The 14044-nt window shown below is 38.1% G+C and overlaps 2 protein-coding genes and 1 non-coding gene across 9 annotated transcripts in view; all 3 read left to right on the forward strand.

Moving 5' to 3' along the window:
* Positions 1–1068, forward strand: part of LOC131316461 (uncharacterized) — a 74764-nt gene extending 73696 nt beyond the window's left edge. For 6 of the 7 annotated variants that reach the window (XM_058345839.1, XM_058345834.1, XM_058345837.1 and 3 more), the window contains exons 5-6: positions 13–79; positions 193–590. In XM_058345839.1, coding sequence (XP_058201822.1) covers positions 13–79; positions 193–246 — 121 coding nt within the window. In that variant the 3' untranslated portion in view covers positions 247–590. The other variant, XM_058345836.1, reaches the window with a different exon arrangement.
* A 2711-nt stretch (positions 1069–3779) lies between these two features.
* LOC131318254 (U6 spliceosomal RNA) lies at positions 3780–3882 on the forward strand. Its single transcript, XR_009197583.1, has one exon. It is a non-coding gene; the product is annotated as a U6 spliceosomal RNA (small nuclear RNA).
* Positions 3883–8159: 4277 nt separating this feature from the next.
* LOC131313349 (EIN3-binding F-box protein 1-like) lies at positions 8160–12419 on the forward strand. The gene is made up of 2 exons (XM_058341618.1): positions 8160–8464; positions 9618–12419. Exons 1-2 carry the CDS (start codon positions 8440–8442, stop codon positions 11579–11581), a joined length of 1989 nt encoding a protein of 662 aa, XP_058197601.1. The 5' UTR covers positions 8160–8439; the 3' UTR covers positions 11582–12419.
* Positions 12420–14044: the final 1625 nt, after the last annotated feature.

Consider the following 14044-nt stretch of genomic DNA (forward strand, 5'->3'; position numbering starts at 1 on the left):
AATCGTTTGCAGTTCAAATGCAACTTACGAGAGTTTACTGGGGACCAATAAAGCTTTTCGCCAGCCCATCCCTCTCCCGGTAAGCTCAATTTGTAGTACTCGGTGACTCTTGTGTACAGTTTCTGTTATTTAGTTTTGTGCAAGCTAGTAGCTGTATTGTTGTTTGTGACTGGATTTGAATTCAAATGACAGGAAATGGTAGACTTCCTTGTTGATGTCTGGGAACAAGAGGGATTGTATGATTGAGCTTCAAGGTTGATGTTTTTGGTTTTTGGTGTTTCGTTGTAACTTCATTAGTGTTCGGTACCCAAAAACAGACCCCGCTACTTCCATAAACCATCGATATCATTCGTCGTGTCATTGTTCACAACTTCATGATACCTTGCTCCTTTTGACATTTTCTCTAGTTTTTTCAAGGAAGTTCTGGAATCGAAACTGTACTGTTACCTTTTTGAACTGGAAACTGTGTTACCTCACTCCCCATTTTATTTGGAGTTACAGTTTGCAGTATTGTATAGGAAGAAACCACATTTCATATTTTTCTAGCTTACCTTCGGATAAGAGATAATGAAAGTTTTGATGTTTGATCCTCTCAGGGACCTAATCGCTTACTAGGAATTAAGGTGGGGGCCATCCATTTGGATCCATCAGGATAAAAGTAGTTCACTCTTCATTCTTCCAGATTTATTAAGAGGTTTGTAACTGATAATTAGATTTGCATTCTGTTTCCAATCCCCTTCAATCATCAGAGCTGCCCAAACACGGATGTGGGTGTCATCCGTAACGCAACACGGTCACTAGATTAGCCCACCAATGTGATTTGAACCGTTAATTGATAGCATTCGGCAAGTGTATCACATGGGGAAAAAATCAGAATGGCCTGACATCAATAGCCACATAATCCTGAGAATGTTTTGTCTTCTCTGTATAATGTTGATATGATTCAAACGTACAAGTATACGGGCGTCCCATCGATCTTGTATGCTTGGCAGTTGGCAAACCCAAGGTGATGGTTAGGTTGGTATGGATGAACCTGAGTTGTGCATAGATGGGAAATAGATCCCTTCTTTCTCCAATTTGCTCTTATAGTTTAGAGATAAGCTTTTTCACGGAGGCTCTGTTCACGGAGTTGCGCAACCATAGCCGTCCATTTCGGCATTGGATGGTCCGGATTTTAAAAAAACTATTCGTTGGAATAGTTTAATTCTTTCCGTGAGTAGTTTTTTTTACAATCTGGACCGTTCAATACACTTTGAACGCACACGATTTGGCTTAATAAATACGAATACACAAAAAGGTCTGTAAATATGTTTTTCTGAATAGTTCAACGTTGCTTTTGAAAGCCCGATGCATTATTGCAACCTCGTTTTTTTCGAGACAACTAGTCTCGTTTGTTTTGGAATTTTGAATTTAGATTTGTAGGTAATGAGTGTAGAAAGAAATAGAGTAATGATTGAAGAGAAAAAAATGAGAGTAATAATTAAGATCCAAAATTTAAAATCCTTAAACGAACGGGTAAGTTTTGAAATCATGTCAAATCGTATTTGATTGATGTAAAAATTTGGCATGAGTTTTAAAAAGTGAATTATTTTGAGCATCAACCATTTTTTACTATGTTCCAAAAGCCATTTCAGTTGACGTGAAGGCGGACTTTAGTGGTGGAGCCACTCAACAGCCACCGGAGGCATGGTCCCCATTGTACTTTTTTTATTTATTTTAAATTGGTAGTTATACTTAAACGAAAAATTTAAAGCAAAACACTTGTTTTTCGATCAAATACGTTAGGAAAATAAGAATGGCTTGCATGAATTGTTAAAAAAATAAACCCCACAAAATCAATGTTTCTGATCATCTATGTAAAAATTCGGCAAATTTTTTTTTCAAAAATGAGTAATTTTCAACTAGTATGGATAGTAAGTAATGTTTACCTAGTGTTTAAGTGCATGGGTGAACAAAATAGAATTCTAAAATTTGAAAACTTTCATTCGTTTTTCATGTAACAAACAACATGCAAATCACTGTTGCATTGCCAACAACCATCAAGTCATGAGTCGGTGGGATGTTGTCGGGGGTTGGCCATCACCTGAGTTTTTGTTTAGTGCCCTTAGTGCCAATGATGTATAAATCCTGACTACAGCATTGGTGGACTCTGTTAAGAGAGCTGCTATTCCCCCCTCCCCTGACACACACACCCCCCGGCCCCACATCCTTTTTTCCGGAATTACCCCCCGCCTCTCTCTCTCTCTCTTCCTTTTCTTTCTTTCTTTACCGTTTCTTTCTTTCTTTTTTTCCTTTACTTTAAAATTTGATTTTTTTTTTCATTTTATTTCATTTTCTTTCTTTTTAGTTTGAATTTTTTTTCTTTAATAATAGGTTCAAGTCTAATTTTAAGCTTTGTAAAGTAATTAAGAAAAAAAAGTGTTTCAATTGATCATATTTATACGACTGTTTTATTTTTCTTTTTTTGTCCTTTATAGATTAAAAAATATAATTACAAAAATAAGTGTTTCAATTTTCAATCCGTTTGAACCAGTGCAAAGATGTTATTTTTCTGATCATTTCATCTTAAATGGTCGTAATAAATTTTTGGTTCCAAGGCCTTTCAATGGACATCCTAAGAAAGTTTTAATACTAAAAAATAAGTCTTACGGTGTTTTGTTGAAAGGCCTTAAAAAAATACGAGTAATTAAGTAAAGAAATAAATTAAAATAATATGATCAGAATAAAAAAATCTTCACACCAGTCCAAACGCATTAAAAATTGAAGCACTTAATTTTTTAACCATATTTTTTAATATATATAAACGGTCTAAAAAAATTAAGTGCTTAAATTTTCACTCCGTTTGAATCGGTGCAAAGATCTTGTCAATATAATCAGAATAACAAGATTTTTGCACCGATTCAAACGGAGCGAAAATTTGAGCACTTAAGTTTTTTTTAGACTGTTTATATATTAAAAAATATGGTTAAAAAATTAAATACTTCAATTTTTAATGCGTTTGAACGGGTGTGAAGATCTTTTTATTTTGATCATATTATTCTAAAGAGACATAATCAAATTTTGTCTCTAGAGCTCTCATAATTACGTTTCTGCTCCATAGGATTGCAAATTGATGGTGAGGATATTTTTTTTAACCCAAACGTTGCCGTTTAGAGGCAGCAGGGCTCAGGGAATTAAAATGGCGGAGGAAGGTAATTAAAAGGGCTGAGGGAGGGTAAAAGCGGAAAAAGGGTGTGGGACCGGGAGGGGTGTGGTGTCAGGGGGGGTGGGAAAAGCAATTTTCCTCTGTTAAATCTTTGGCAAAAAATGAATTTCTCCTGAGTATGGGCTAACCTAAATGGCTAAATAATACTACTAATGAGTGTAATCCGGAGTGCAGTCCAAATTGTTCGAGTATGGAATATGTGAGACCCCGACCCATAGTTAGGGTGATTTTATTGATAAATACGTCATCCGTCCGGATTTAATTGTCCCTAGTTCTATTTTAACCTGCTAAAAAATTTGTTATATCTTTAAATCCGTAATGAATTTCATATCGAATATGGATCTTGTTTGATAGATTTTGATTAGTTCTATAATACAATGTTTTTGAAATCATGTAAAATATTATAAATTGGAAGATATAATCGATTGAAAAATGACACGAATTCCAAAAAACGACAATTAAATCCGGACTAAAGGAGTAGCTTAATTGATTTAATCACCATACTTTTGTCCCACATCCCCTATTTACTGGGAGAGAGAAGCGTTTATTTAACAAAACGAGACAAGAGAGTATTGTCCCTTCGGGGACATCCTATAAAATTGGATACATACAGAGAAGATTAGCATGGCCCCTGTGCAAGGATGACACGCATAAATCGAGAAATGGTCCAAATTTTTTTGAACCTTTTTGCCCTGCCATTTTCTTTCCCCCTCCATCAACGGACTCTGACAGCCTAAGAACCCGTTACTCTCCTTCTCCCTAATAGACCAACGTGAACAAGCCCTAGCAACCTCCTTTGCTACTTTTTTTTTTCTTTCTTTCTGTCAATCGATAGATGTCTAGTCTACTTCTAAGGTGATGAAGAAGGGGTACCGATAAGCATAGTGCCGGCCCAAGCACAAGGCCCAAGAGGCATGGGCCTTGGGCATTCCAAAAATCCCAAATAAGGGCACTTCAATATTTTTATTACTTGGGTTTGAGTAGGATTTTTTTTAAGCCCAATACAAATTTAATTGATACTTTTGTTTCTAGAAATGCAACACGAGTTGTATTCAAGTGATACTCATGCGTTTATGAGATAATATGTATTTGCCTATTTGGAGACTTTGTATTTTGTATTCATATGTAATAATTAGTAAAACTTTATATTGATTCGGCTTTCTCATATTGTGATTGTTGCTGTAAAAATTATTAAGTATTACTAACTCTTTAAAGGCACACTTTTTTTTATTAAACCTTGGGCATTAAAAACCCTTGGGCCTGCCCTAGCTAAGCGGCATAATGTGGTTCTATTTTACTTTACTCCCTTGTTCCTTCATTCTCTCTTTGTTTTGTCTTCCAACCCTAACATAAAAGTCGCTTTAAATTGTTTCCTTTCCATTAATAACATGCATTTAATTACACTTCAACTTCAGGTTGATTGTTGCGGATCAAAAAAAAAAAAAAAAAAACTTCAGGTTGATTGTTGAACGTATATTACATCATAACAAAGTATAGTTCGGTGTTCTTCCTTCCATTACTTCTCTTTTTCTCACGCAGTCCGGGTCGACCCTGAGTTAAAGCAAATGTTGTGGCCGTTTTAGGCTTTTAAAAAATTTTGAATTGCAAGAGCCCCTTCTACTTTTTTATCCCTTATTACTATAGTCCAACAAAAGAGACCATATTTTTTTATCTTTAAGCCCCCGAAAATTCAGGATCGGCTCTGCCCAGCGGGTAAGCTCTATTCCTCCATTTTCATAAGTAGTACTGTCGATGGTGCTCAACTAACTTGAATCAAGAACCCCACAATACTTTATTGCTAATCCCGAGGGATTTGATCAAATGGTTGTGAGAAAATAATAAGTGTTCTTCTATGAAATCACATGATCGATTCTCACGGAGGCTGAAAATTCCCAACTTTGGGGCCATTAGGGATTATGTTTGGTCATTACCTTCAGAGCCACAGAATTAGTTCAGGTACGCGTAAGCTAGCCCAGACATCCGGTCATTAAAAATAATACTCCGTAATACTTAATTGCTGGTATATGTCCCTTGAGCTAGAAGTCCAGGTCTAACGACGGACTAATTAGTAGTGTTGACTTTGTTCTACGAATGGTGGTTTTGCGCACATGTCTATTAAATTGATGGATTTTAAAAAACACGTTTATTTGTATATCTATTGAGAATCATGGAGTGTAAAGACCGATTACGGTAAGCTTTATGTTTTTTTATTGATTTTTTAGGGGTTGAAGCGAAAATTAAAAATGAGGCATTTTTGTTGAATTATTATAGAAAGTAAAAAGAGTATGAGGGACCCGTAAAATTCAAAAAAATTAGAGGTCTAAAGAGGCCGTTCAAAAAATTTAAAGGTCTAAAGCGGCCGCCACATAAGCTTTTAGCACAGGACAACTATAACAACACGTACCATCTGACCTGTTTAATCTTTAGTCTAATCATGTAATTCGAAAAATTAACTTCAAATTAATAATGGCCGGTGGGCCTTACTTGTTAAACATTTCAATCCATCATTTCCCGATGTGGGACTATATGTTGCCCAATATGGGCTCTCCCAGCAACACTGATGTCTCTTGTATTATTCTTTTTCATTGCACTGAAATAACTTTAGCGACCATAAACTTAGCTCATCACACCGGGTGAATTGCATAAATATGATTTTCTCACGTGTTAATTTTATATTGTTTTTACTTGATTTTTTTTTTTGCATGTATATATTGTTATTACTTGAGATGTACCTTTATCAAGTTTTTTAATAAATTGTAACTTTTGCCGATTAAATTGTTTTTTTTTTTTTTTTGCATGCATCAGAAGCCCGTGTTAGGGTTTCACAGAATCCTAATACTTAAGATGCACATATCTCATCTTTTACTATCTCTCATACAATAAGCATAACACTGCGGTCATCTTGCTTTTTTTCAAACTTTATGCCTTGTAGACTAGTATAGATAGAGATCATTTAGAGAATTTGCCTTTGAATATGGTGTAATTAACATGGTTTGGCCTCTTTGATAGTATTAGAAACGTTTGAAGACAAACCCCAAGGACATGGTGTGGTGGTCAAGGCCTGGGACTAGAGAGTTTGATCTCTCCTAAGGTTTTAGGTTCGAAATCTCTTAGGTATTATTAATTGGGAAATGATATTAGCACTCTAAAAATTGATGCAGGCACTCCAAAAAACAAAGAAAAGTAGCTTTGGAGTTATACTGATTTTGGAATGCCTGCATCAATTTTTGGAGTGCCAATATCATTTCCCTTTTAATTTCTTTGAGAATTTTCAATTAACTGAAAAAAAATTATTAATTTCTTTGGGGTCAGTCCATATGAAGCAAAGATCTGGCTTTAAGTGGGCTACCCGTAGGTGGATAGTGAGATTAGTCCACCACCACTCAGATTAATCGAAATGCATATAAGCTAGTTCGGACACCTGAGTTATAAAAAAAAGTGTTTGAAGACAACAACCCATATCTGCCTCACTAATGTATTGGAGTGAGAAATTTCAAGTAAGCTTCGAACTTGAGTGCCATTGCCCCTAGAAGATTTGTTTATTTTGTGTTGATATCAGATAATGATGTTGAAAGAAATATTGGCCAACTAATTACCAAATAAAAACTGCCTAAAATTATGCTTAGTGTTGATTTTGGAATGCTCCAATTATTGCATGTTTGATTGTAATTAAGCATACTAAATATGGCAATTAACCTTAAGTATGCACTCCAGTTTAGTGAAGATAAAAAGTAAACTAAACACTAGCGCTATTTCGGTTCGCTTTCTTGACACTTTCAATAGCATCCCAATACTAGTACTATTTTGGAATTGAGCCACAAGATTAGTTAGCATGTGCGTAAGCTGATCTGAACACTTGAGATATGAAAAAATCATGGTCACATTGTATCCATACTGCGAATTTTTCCACATGAGGTGCCGCCCAGTCAACTAGTGCCCAAATATGATATTCAACGCACGCGAATTCTTCTGTACCGAACTCCCTCTGTTCCCATGTACCAAAGTGATTTTAGCCGTTATATCGTGTCTTAGAATTTGAATAAGTTAGATTTTTATAGAAAATAGAAAATCAAATAAAAACAGGTTTCTTTGTAAGTATAAAATTTAATTTTCCCTTTTCGCTTTTTCCTTTTTGACCGACTCAACCAAAAATAGACAAAATAGTAACTTATGAACCTCGTGTAGGTCCATTCTATTTTCCTTTGTATAGGCTCACCGTCCAAAACAAAACTTCACATGAAACTTAGGTATAGTTCATGAATGGATTAGGAGATAAACTACTCTACATATGAGTTGTTAGAGCATCACATAGGCTGCTATCTATAAGAGACCCCACTACAGCAACGTTGGCGTTAAAGTTAAAGTTCTATCGAGTGTTACCAACACTATGGCTATAGAGACGTGAGACCCATTAGAAGACCACATCTAGGCAATTGATGTCTGGCTATCTGTTTCATGTGCGTTATATACTAACACACACTCGTCTTAGCTCTTCAACGCGGAAAGCCAACCCCACGTCACAAGCCTATGAGCCTCACCAACCAAAAAAAGAGTGTGCACCACGACGTGTCACGCGAAAACCACTGCATGACACGCTTCGACACTTGATTTTCATGACGGAAAAACGAGAAATCCACGAGAAAATCACATCTAGATAATTGCTGATCGGAAAAGTTGCCTCAGAGTGTTTAAATTCACACACACACTCACCTAAACTTCCCATGTGGGAAGCCCAATTGCCACATCATTCCTTGAAATTTTCCCATGTGTCTCTCTTAATTTATTATGCAGGGGCAATAGGATTATAGGAATTAGGAAAATATTCAACTCCAAAAATCTTCTTCTAGGATTTGGTTCATTGCATGTGTACCCCCCTATGTCTTTAATACTCCACAATCAAGAAAAATATTGGCCCCACCACTCATAATAAAATGGTGGCGCACGAATATACTCTACACCTGATTCATTGCATTTACGACCACCACACCCTTCTTTTTCTTCTCTCTCTCTCTCTCTCTCTCTCTATCTATCTCCTCTTTTTTTCCCTAACAAGATTAGGGTTTTCCTGATGCTCTCTTTTCTTCTATTTCTCTGATGCATTCACCCTTTGAAATTCTTTACCCTGCTTGCACCCTCTTCTTGTTCGTGGGTCTTCACTTTTTTGCTCTCAATCGAGGGTTTTTGGGGTTTCAACGGTGCGGATTTGTCCTCCCTAGGGTTTTCCAGCAATACCCATGTCAAAGATCTTCGATTATTTGGGTAAGCCTTTGATTTTGTTGGTTTTTATTTTCTCCAATTCATAGTTTTGACCATGAATTATGTCTTTTTTCTTCATTGGGTCGACGTGATGTCAGTCTTTTTTGTATGTGGGATTTCTTTTTTTTGATAACTTAGGTGTCCGGTCTAGCTTTTGCACACCTCGACTAATCCCGGGAGAACAATCCCACCCCTACTTGTGGGCTTCCCAATTGAAGCAGAGCAAAGCTCTGTAAGGACTGGCGAGGTTTCGAACTTGAGACCTTATAGCACCTAGGAGGTTTCAAACCCCGCAAGTCCCAAGCCTTGACCACTAGGCCAACCCCTTGGCGTTTTGATTTATTTTTCAACAACTTAGCTTAAATTCAGATTCGTTGCTTGAATTAATTGACTAGTCCGAAATACCTTGTTATATCTTTTTCTATAAAAAAATTCATCTTTGAAGCTAGTTTTTCAAGCCTCCTGGCTCCTATAGCTAAAGCTCTTGAAAATTATCATTCAATCGCTTCATTTGAAATTCGCATCTTTCCAAACGGAGCTTTAGTTCTTCATGTGTTGTTTTGCCACGTGGGTTGCAAAGGTGATGAGGTCTCAGGATATGCGTGAAAATGATAGCAGAACTGACGAGTCATAGTTTAGGGGTTTAATTATGAATCCGTGGAACTGATTGCAAAGGTGTTTTGTGTCGTGATATATTTGAATGCTTCTATTATCAAGTTCTGAAATTCTCATTTGTTGTTTAGCTTCCGTTCAACGGCTCCTGGTGCAACATCAAGCACCAGTTTAACTTGGGCTTTTCTGTGCTATTTGTCTCTGAGAAGCTAAATGCAGTGTTTTTTGAAGCTAATTGTTTTCCATATTATCACCAACTAATTTTAATATGGGTGATAATATAGCTAGATTGAGAGATTTTGTTTATGGGAACAAATTTAGAGGTTTGTGTTTTTAGGCTGTGTTTGGATCTTGGATTTATGGAACACAATTTGAAGGAAGAAAGCAAAGATTTATTTAATTGGGTTACCTATCAGTTAAATGGCCTATAGTGCACATCTATCTAGCATGCTTGCAAATAAAACGTAACTTATGATTAGTAACGTGGGAAGTATAGTATTTTTTGACATTTGCTAAATTGTTTTCCTCGTATATTCGTTTTCAGGAGATGCTACTTTTTGTCCTGGGGGATCTATATACCCGAATCCAAAGGAATCAAGTCTCTTTTTGTCCCTTGGTCATGATGTGGATGTCTATTTTCCTCCTCGCAAGAGGTCTCGCATTGGCGGCCCTTTTCTATTCAGGGGAGAAATCTTTGAGCAGCAGCAGCCAGCCTCTATTGAAGTCCTACCTGATGAATGTCTCTTTGAGGTCTTCAGACGTCTACCTGGAGGAGAAGATAGAAGCATATGTGCTGGTGTTTCCAAGCGCTGGCTTATGCTTTTAACTAGCATCCGGAATGAAGAAATATGCGCCAAAAAAGTAACTCAACCGATTTCCAGTGAACCAGAGGAGCCCCTCCTTTGTAATAAGAAGGGTGAAGTTGTTGGTTTGAGTGGTGATGACAATAAAGATAAGGAGAGAGAGGGTGATGGATATCTTTCTAGGTGCCTTGAAGGGAAGAAAGCTACAGATGTCAGACTTGCATCCATTGCTGTGGGAACTGGTCACCGCGGCGGATTAGGAAAGCTCTCTATCCGAGGAAGCCATTCTGCTCGTGGTGTCACAACCCTTGGTTTTCGGGCAATTGGACGTTGCTGTCCTTCATTAAGGGTACTTTCTCTATGGGACGTGTCTTCTGTAGGAGACGAAGGCTTATATGAGATTGCTAATGGATGTCCGTTATTGGAAAAACTTGACCTTTCCAAGTGCCCTGCTATTTCTGACGATGGTTTAATAGCCATTGCGAAGAAATGTCCCAATCTGGCGTCGTTGACAATAGAATCTTGTTCAAACATTGGGTATAAAAGTTTGCAAGCAATTGGGAGTTTCTGCCAAAACTTGACCTCTGTTTCGATAAAAAACTGCCCTCTTGTTGGAGATCAAGGAATTTCTAGCCTCTTGTCATCAACCAGCTGTTCGCTGACGAATTTGAAGCTTCAGGGTTTGAGCATCAGCGATGTGTCTCTTGCTGTCATTGGGCACTATGGAAAAGATCTTACCGAGCTAGTACTTATTGGCCTTGAGAATGTAAAGGAGAGGGGTTTCTGGGTCATGGGCAAAGGTCAGGGTTTGCAAAAGTTGAGGTCCTTTACAGTTACTTCTTGCCAAGGAGTTACTGACTTGAGCCTTGAGGCTGTGGGTAAAGGTTGCCCAAATCTGAAGCACTTGTGCCTTCGCAAATGTAGCTCGGTTTCGGACATTGGCTTGGTTTCATTTTCCAATTCCGCAATATCACTTGAGAGCCTTCAATTGGAGGAATGCCATACAATTACTGGCTATGGGCTTTCTCATGTTATTTTTAGTAGTGGCAGAAAATTGAAGGCTCTTTCTCTGGCTAAATGTTTGGGGTTTAAGGACTTGGTCTTTGGATTTCCTTCAGTGGTATGTTGCACTTCTCTTCGGTCCTTATCCGTCCGTAATTGCCCTGGATTTGGCAATTTTAGCATGAATATGTTGGGTAAATTGTGCCCCCGTTTACAGCATTTGGAACTCAATGGGCTTCATGGAATAACAGACGAGGCTCTTCTCCCACTTATTGAGAACTCTGTGGCCGGTCTTTTGAAGGTTAATCTTGGCAATTGTGTGAATCTAACAGACAAGGTCATTACCGTACTTGCTAAGCTGCATGGTGTCACTCTTGAACAACTGAATCTCGACGGCTGCAAGAAAGTCACTGATGCCAGCTTAGTAGCGATTGCAGACAATTGCTTATTTTTAAGAGAGCTTGATGCTTCCAACTGTGAAATTACCGATTCAGGCATTGCAGCTTTGGCTTCTGCACTCCAGCTCAATTTGCAGATCCTTTCTCTCTCAGGTTGCTCCTCCATATCTGATATGAGCTTGGCTTATCTGATGGAGTTGGGTCGGACTCTTCTGGGGTTGAACATACAGCAGTGCAACGCAATAAGCAGCAGAATGGTTGACTTTCTTGTGGAGCGCCTATGGCGGTGTGATATCCTTTCCTAAGAAGAAAACAGCAGTGGTACGCAATAAGCAGCAGAATGGTTGACTTTTTTCATGGAGCGCCTATGGCAGTGTGATATCTTTTCCTAAGAAGAAATTTGATTTAAATGCCCCTTCCTCGACATATTGGGGAAGTTCCGATCTAGTTTTACTTCTTCCGTAGCAGGACTTTTAGTTTTGCGGTCCATAAGTTGTGGTCTTGTTTTAGTCCAGTTACCCAGTTTCTTTTTCAGGTAATATGGCCTATTACTCCTTTTTTGCAGCTTATCTTACATTAGGAAGCTGTTGGAAGAATTTTGGTTCCCTAAACATGGGTCCCTGCATTCTTCATGGTCATATTTCCCTGATTATTCAGTTCTGGGTTCTGGTTCTAGCAATGGTTTTCCGTTGTTGTTGGCAATTAGCCTTTCAGTGCTTAGGCTAAGCTTTTTTATTGGCTTTCTGTCTTGCAACATGTTTTTTGAGTCTGTCCGCTTTCAGTTTTTCAGAGTCTTCCAGCGTCGTTGAAACCCTTTGTGCTCTTCGCGTGATTGGTAGGTCTCTGTTTTCCATATATGAGGGTGGGTTAAGATTCCTTGTTAAGTCTGTTGGTTTAAGGTTGCTTTTGACAGTTCAAATTGTTGGCCTCGTGTTCTTGGGCTTTGGCCGTGACAATCCCTTTCCTTTCGGTAAGGGTTGTTTTTTGTTTTTTCCAAGCCCTAGTTTTTTCAGGCTTCTTCGCCAGTTGATGAACTGTATTCTGCAACTGCTTTGTTATGTACTGGATTTGAGTTTCATCTTTGTAATGGCTTCTGTTTATGTGAGAATCTTGAATAAAAAGCTTGCTATATTTCTGTTACAATGAGATTTGTGTTCTGCTGTAAGCAATTTGTTTCAGCCTTGTGCAATAAAAATTGATCAATGTAAATAAATACCCAAGCAACGTTACAGACAAATGGATGCGCACATATCTTGATACAGATGGGTTCAGAACCGCGATGTTGGACCACATGGTAGATGTGGAGCTCCTATGCATCGGACAGTTTTAGATACATCATACATCCGAGTCTAAATCTTTAAATCTTTGACTGATACACTGGTTTTCTGTGTCCAGATGATGTGTACAGTTCTGGATACATCCGTGTCTAGATCTTTGACTGATACACTGGTTTTCTGTGTCCAGATCTTTGACCGATACACTGGTTTTCGCTTGTTCACATGGCGGTTGGAAAATCCTGTGACCTCTAGGGGTTTGTTCACATGGGAGGAAAGGAATCATGATCTCTTGTGTGATCTTGCTGAGGTGTGCCATGTGTGATTGATTGATATAAACAAACTATGGTTTCCTCTTTTGGGGGAGGAAGGTGTTATAGAGAGTATCTCTTTGGGGATTAGCTGAGATGATTCCCTTCGAGGATTTGCTGGGATGTGTGGGTTCCCTCAGTGCAAATCTCATAGAATCCATTAAAGAAAACGCTGAAACATCTCCAAAAGATGTCATTGAATAGAAAATAGTTAATACTCATCCTATGGGAATCAAGAAACCATAATTATATTTCCTCCCACATTTGTTTAATCTTATGGTTAGGGTTTAGGCCTTGGGACTCTCCCCATGATGAGATGATCCAGGAACTGGTGAAATCGCGGAGGGAGTTGTTAGATGGAATGACTCCTCTCTTGTTACTCAACGATGCTATCACATGAATCATTCATTTTGTAGATTTCGTCAAATATTTTGTAGATTTCGTCAAATACATGAAGCACGTCAAAATTTATGGTAATCCAGTGCTATCAATACATTGTGCATGGTCATAGAACACACTGATATAAGTGTATTGCACCCAACGTGAAAAACTGTTTTTTCTTTCATTAGGATAAATCATGTATGTGATCGGATCAACGTGAATTTTGGCAAGATTGATGGCTCGACTTGATTTACAGAGAGAACATTTCTAATTATCAAAATAGTTTCCGAAAGGACCCAAATTAGGGCCGACAGCTCCCTTTTTAGGGATTGGAGAGGAGTTGTTCGCATCGGGACGGTGTTCCGTCATTGGTAACTAGTACAAAAAAACATATCAAAAACAAAGAAATCACAAAGTCTTCTCTATGATGTATGGGTCTCTTCCCCTTGTCATTCTGTTTCTCTTCCTCTCTTTCCACTTGAACGGTTGTGATTTTCTATCCAACCCCATGCATTTGAAGCAGAATGGCAGAAGAAACAGGAAAAATACATGCCCAAAACAACCCAACTCCTGAGAACTGGAAAGAAATGGGAAGGCATTTTGTGAAAATTCTCTCTTTTATCTTTCGATTTTCTTTTTCCACCACAAATCCGGGATTCAAAGGGAGAAGAGGCTCCAGAAACTGTCACATCGCCATCATCGGCTGCAAACCAACTATACCAGCATTTCTTGCTTCCGGTGAGAATAAGTTCAACGACAAAACTGAAGAATTCAAGCTCAAACAACCTTATCAATCGCAACG

The sequence above is a fragment of the Rhododendron vialii genome, chromosome 2a, assembly GCF_030253575.1.
Source record: "Rhododendron vialii isolate Sample 1 chromosome 2a, ASM3025357v1".
Taxonomy (NCBI): Eukaryota; Viridiplantae; Streptophyta; class Magnoliopsida; order Ericales; family Ericaceae; genus Rhododendron; species Rhododendron vialii.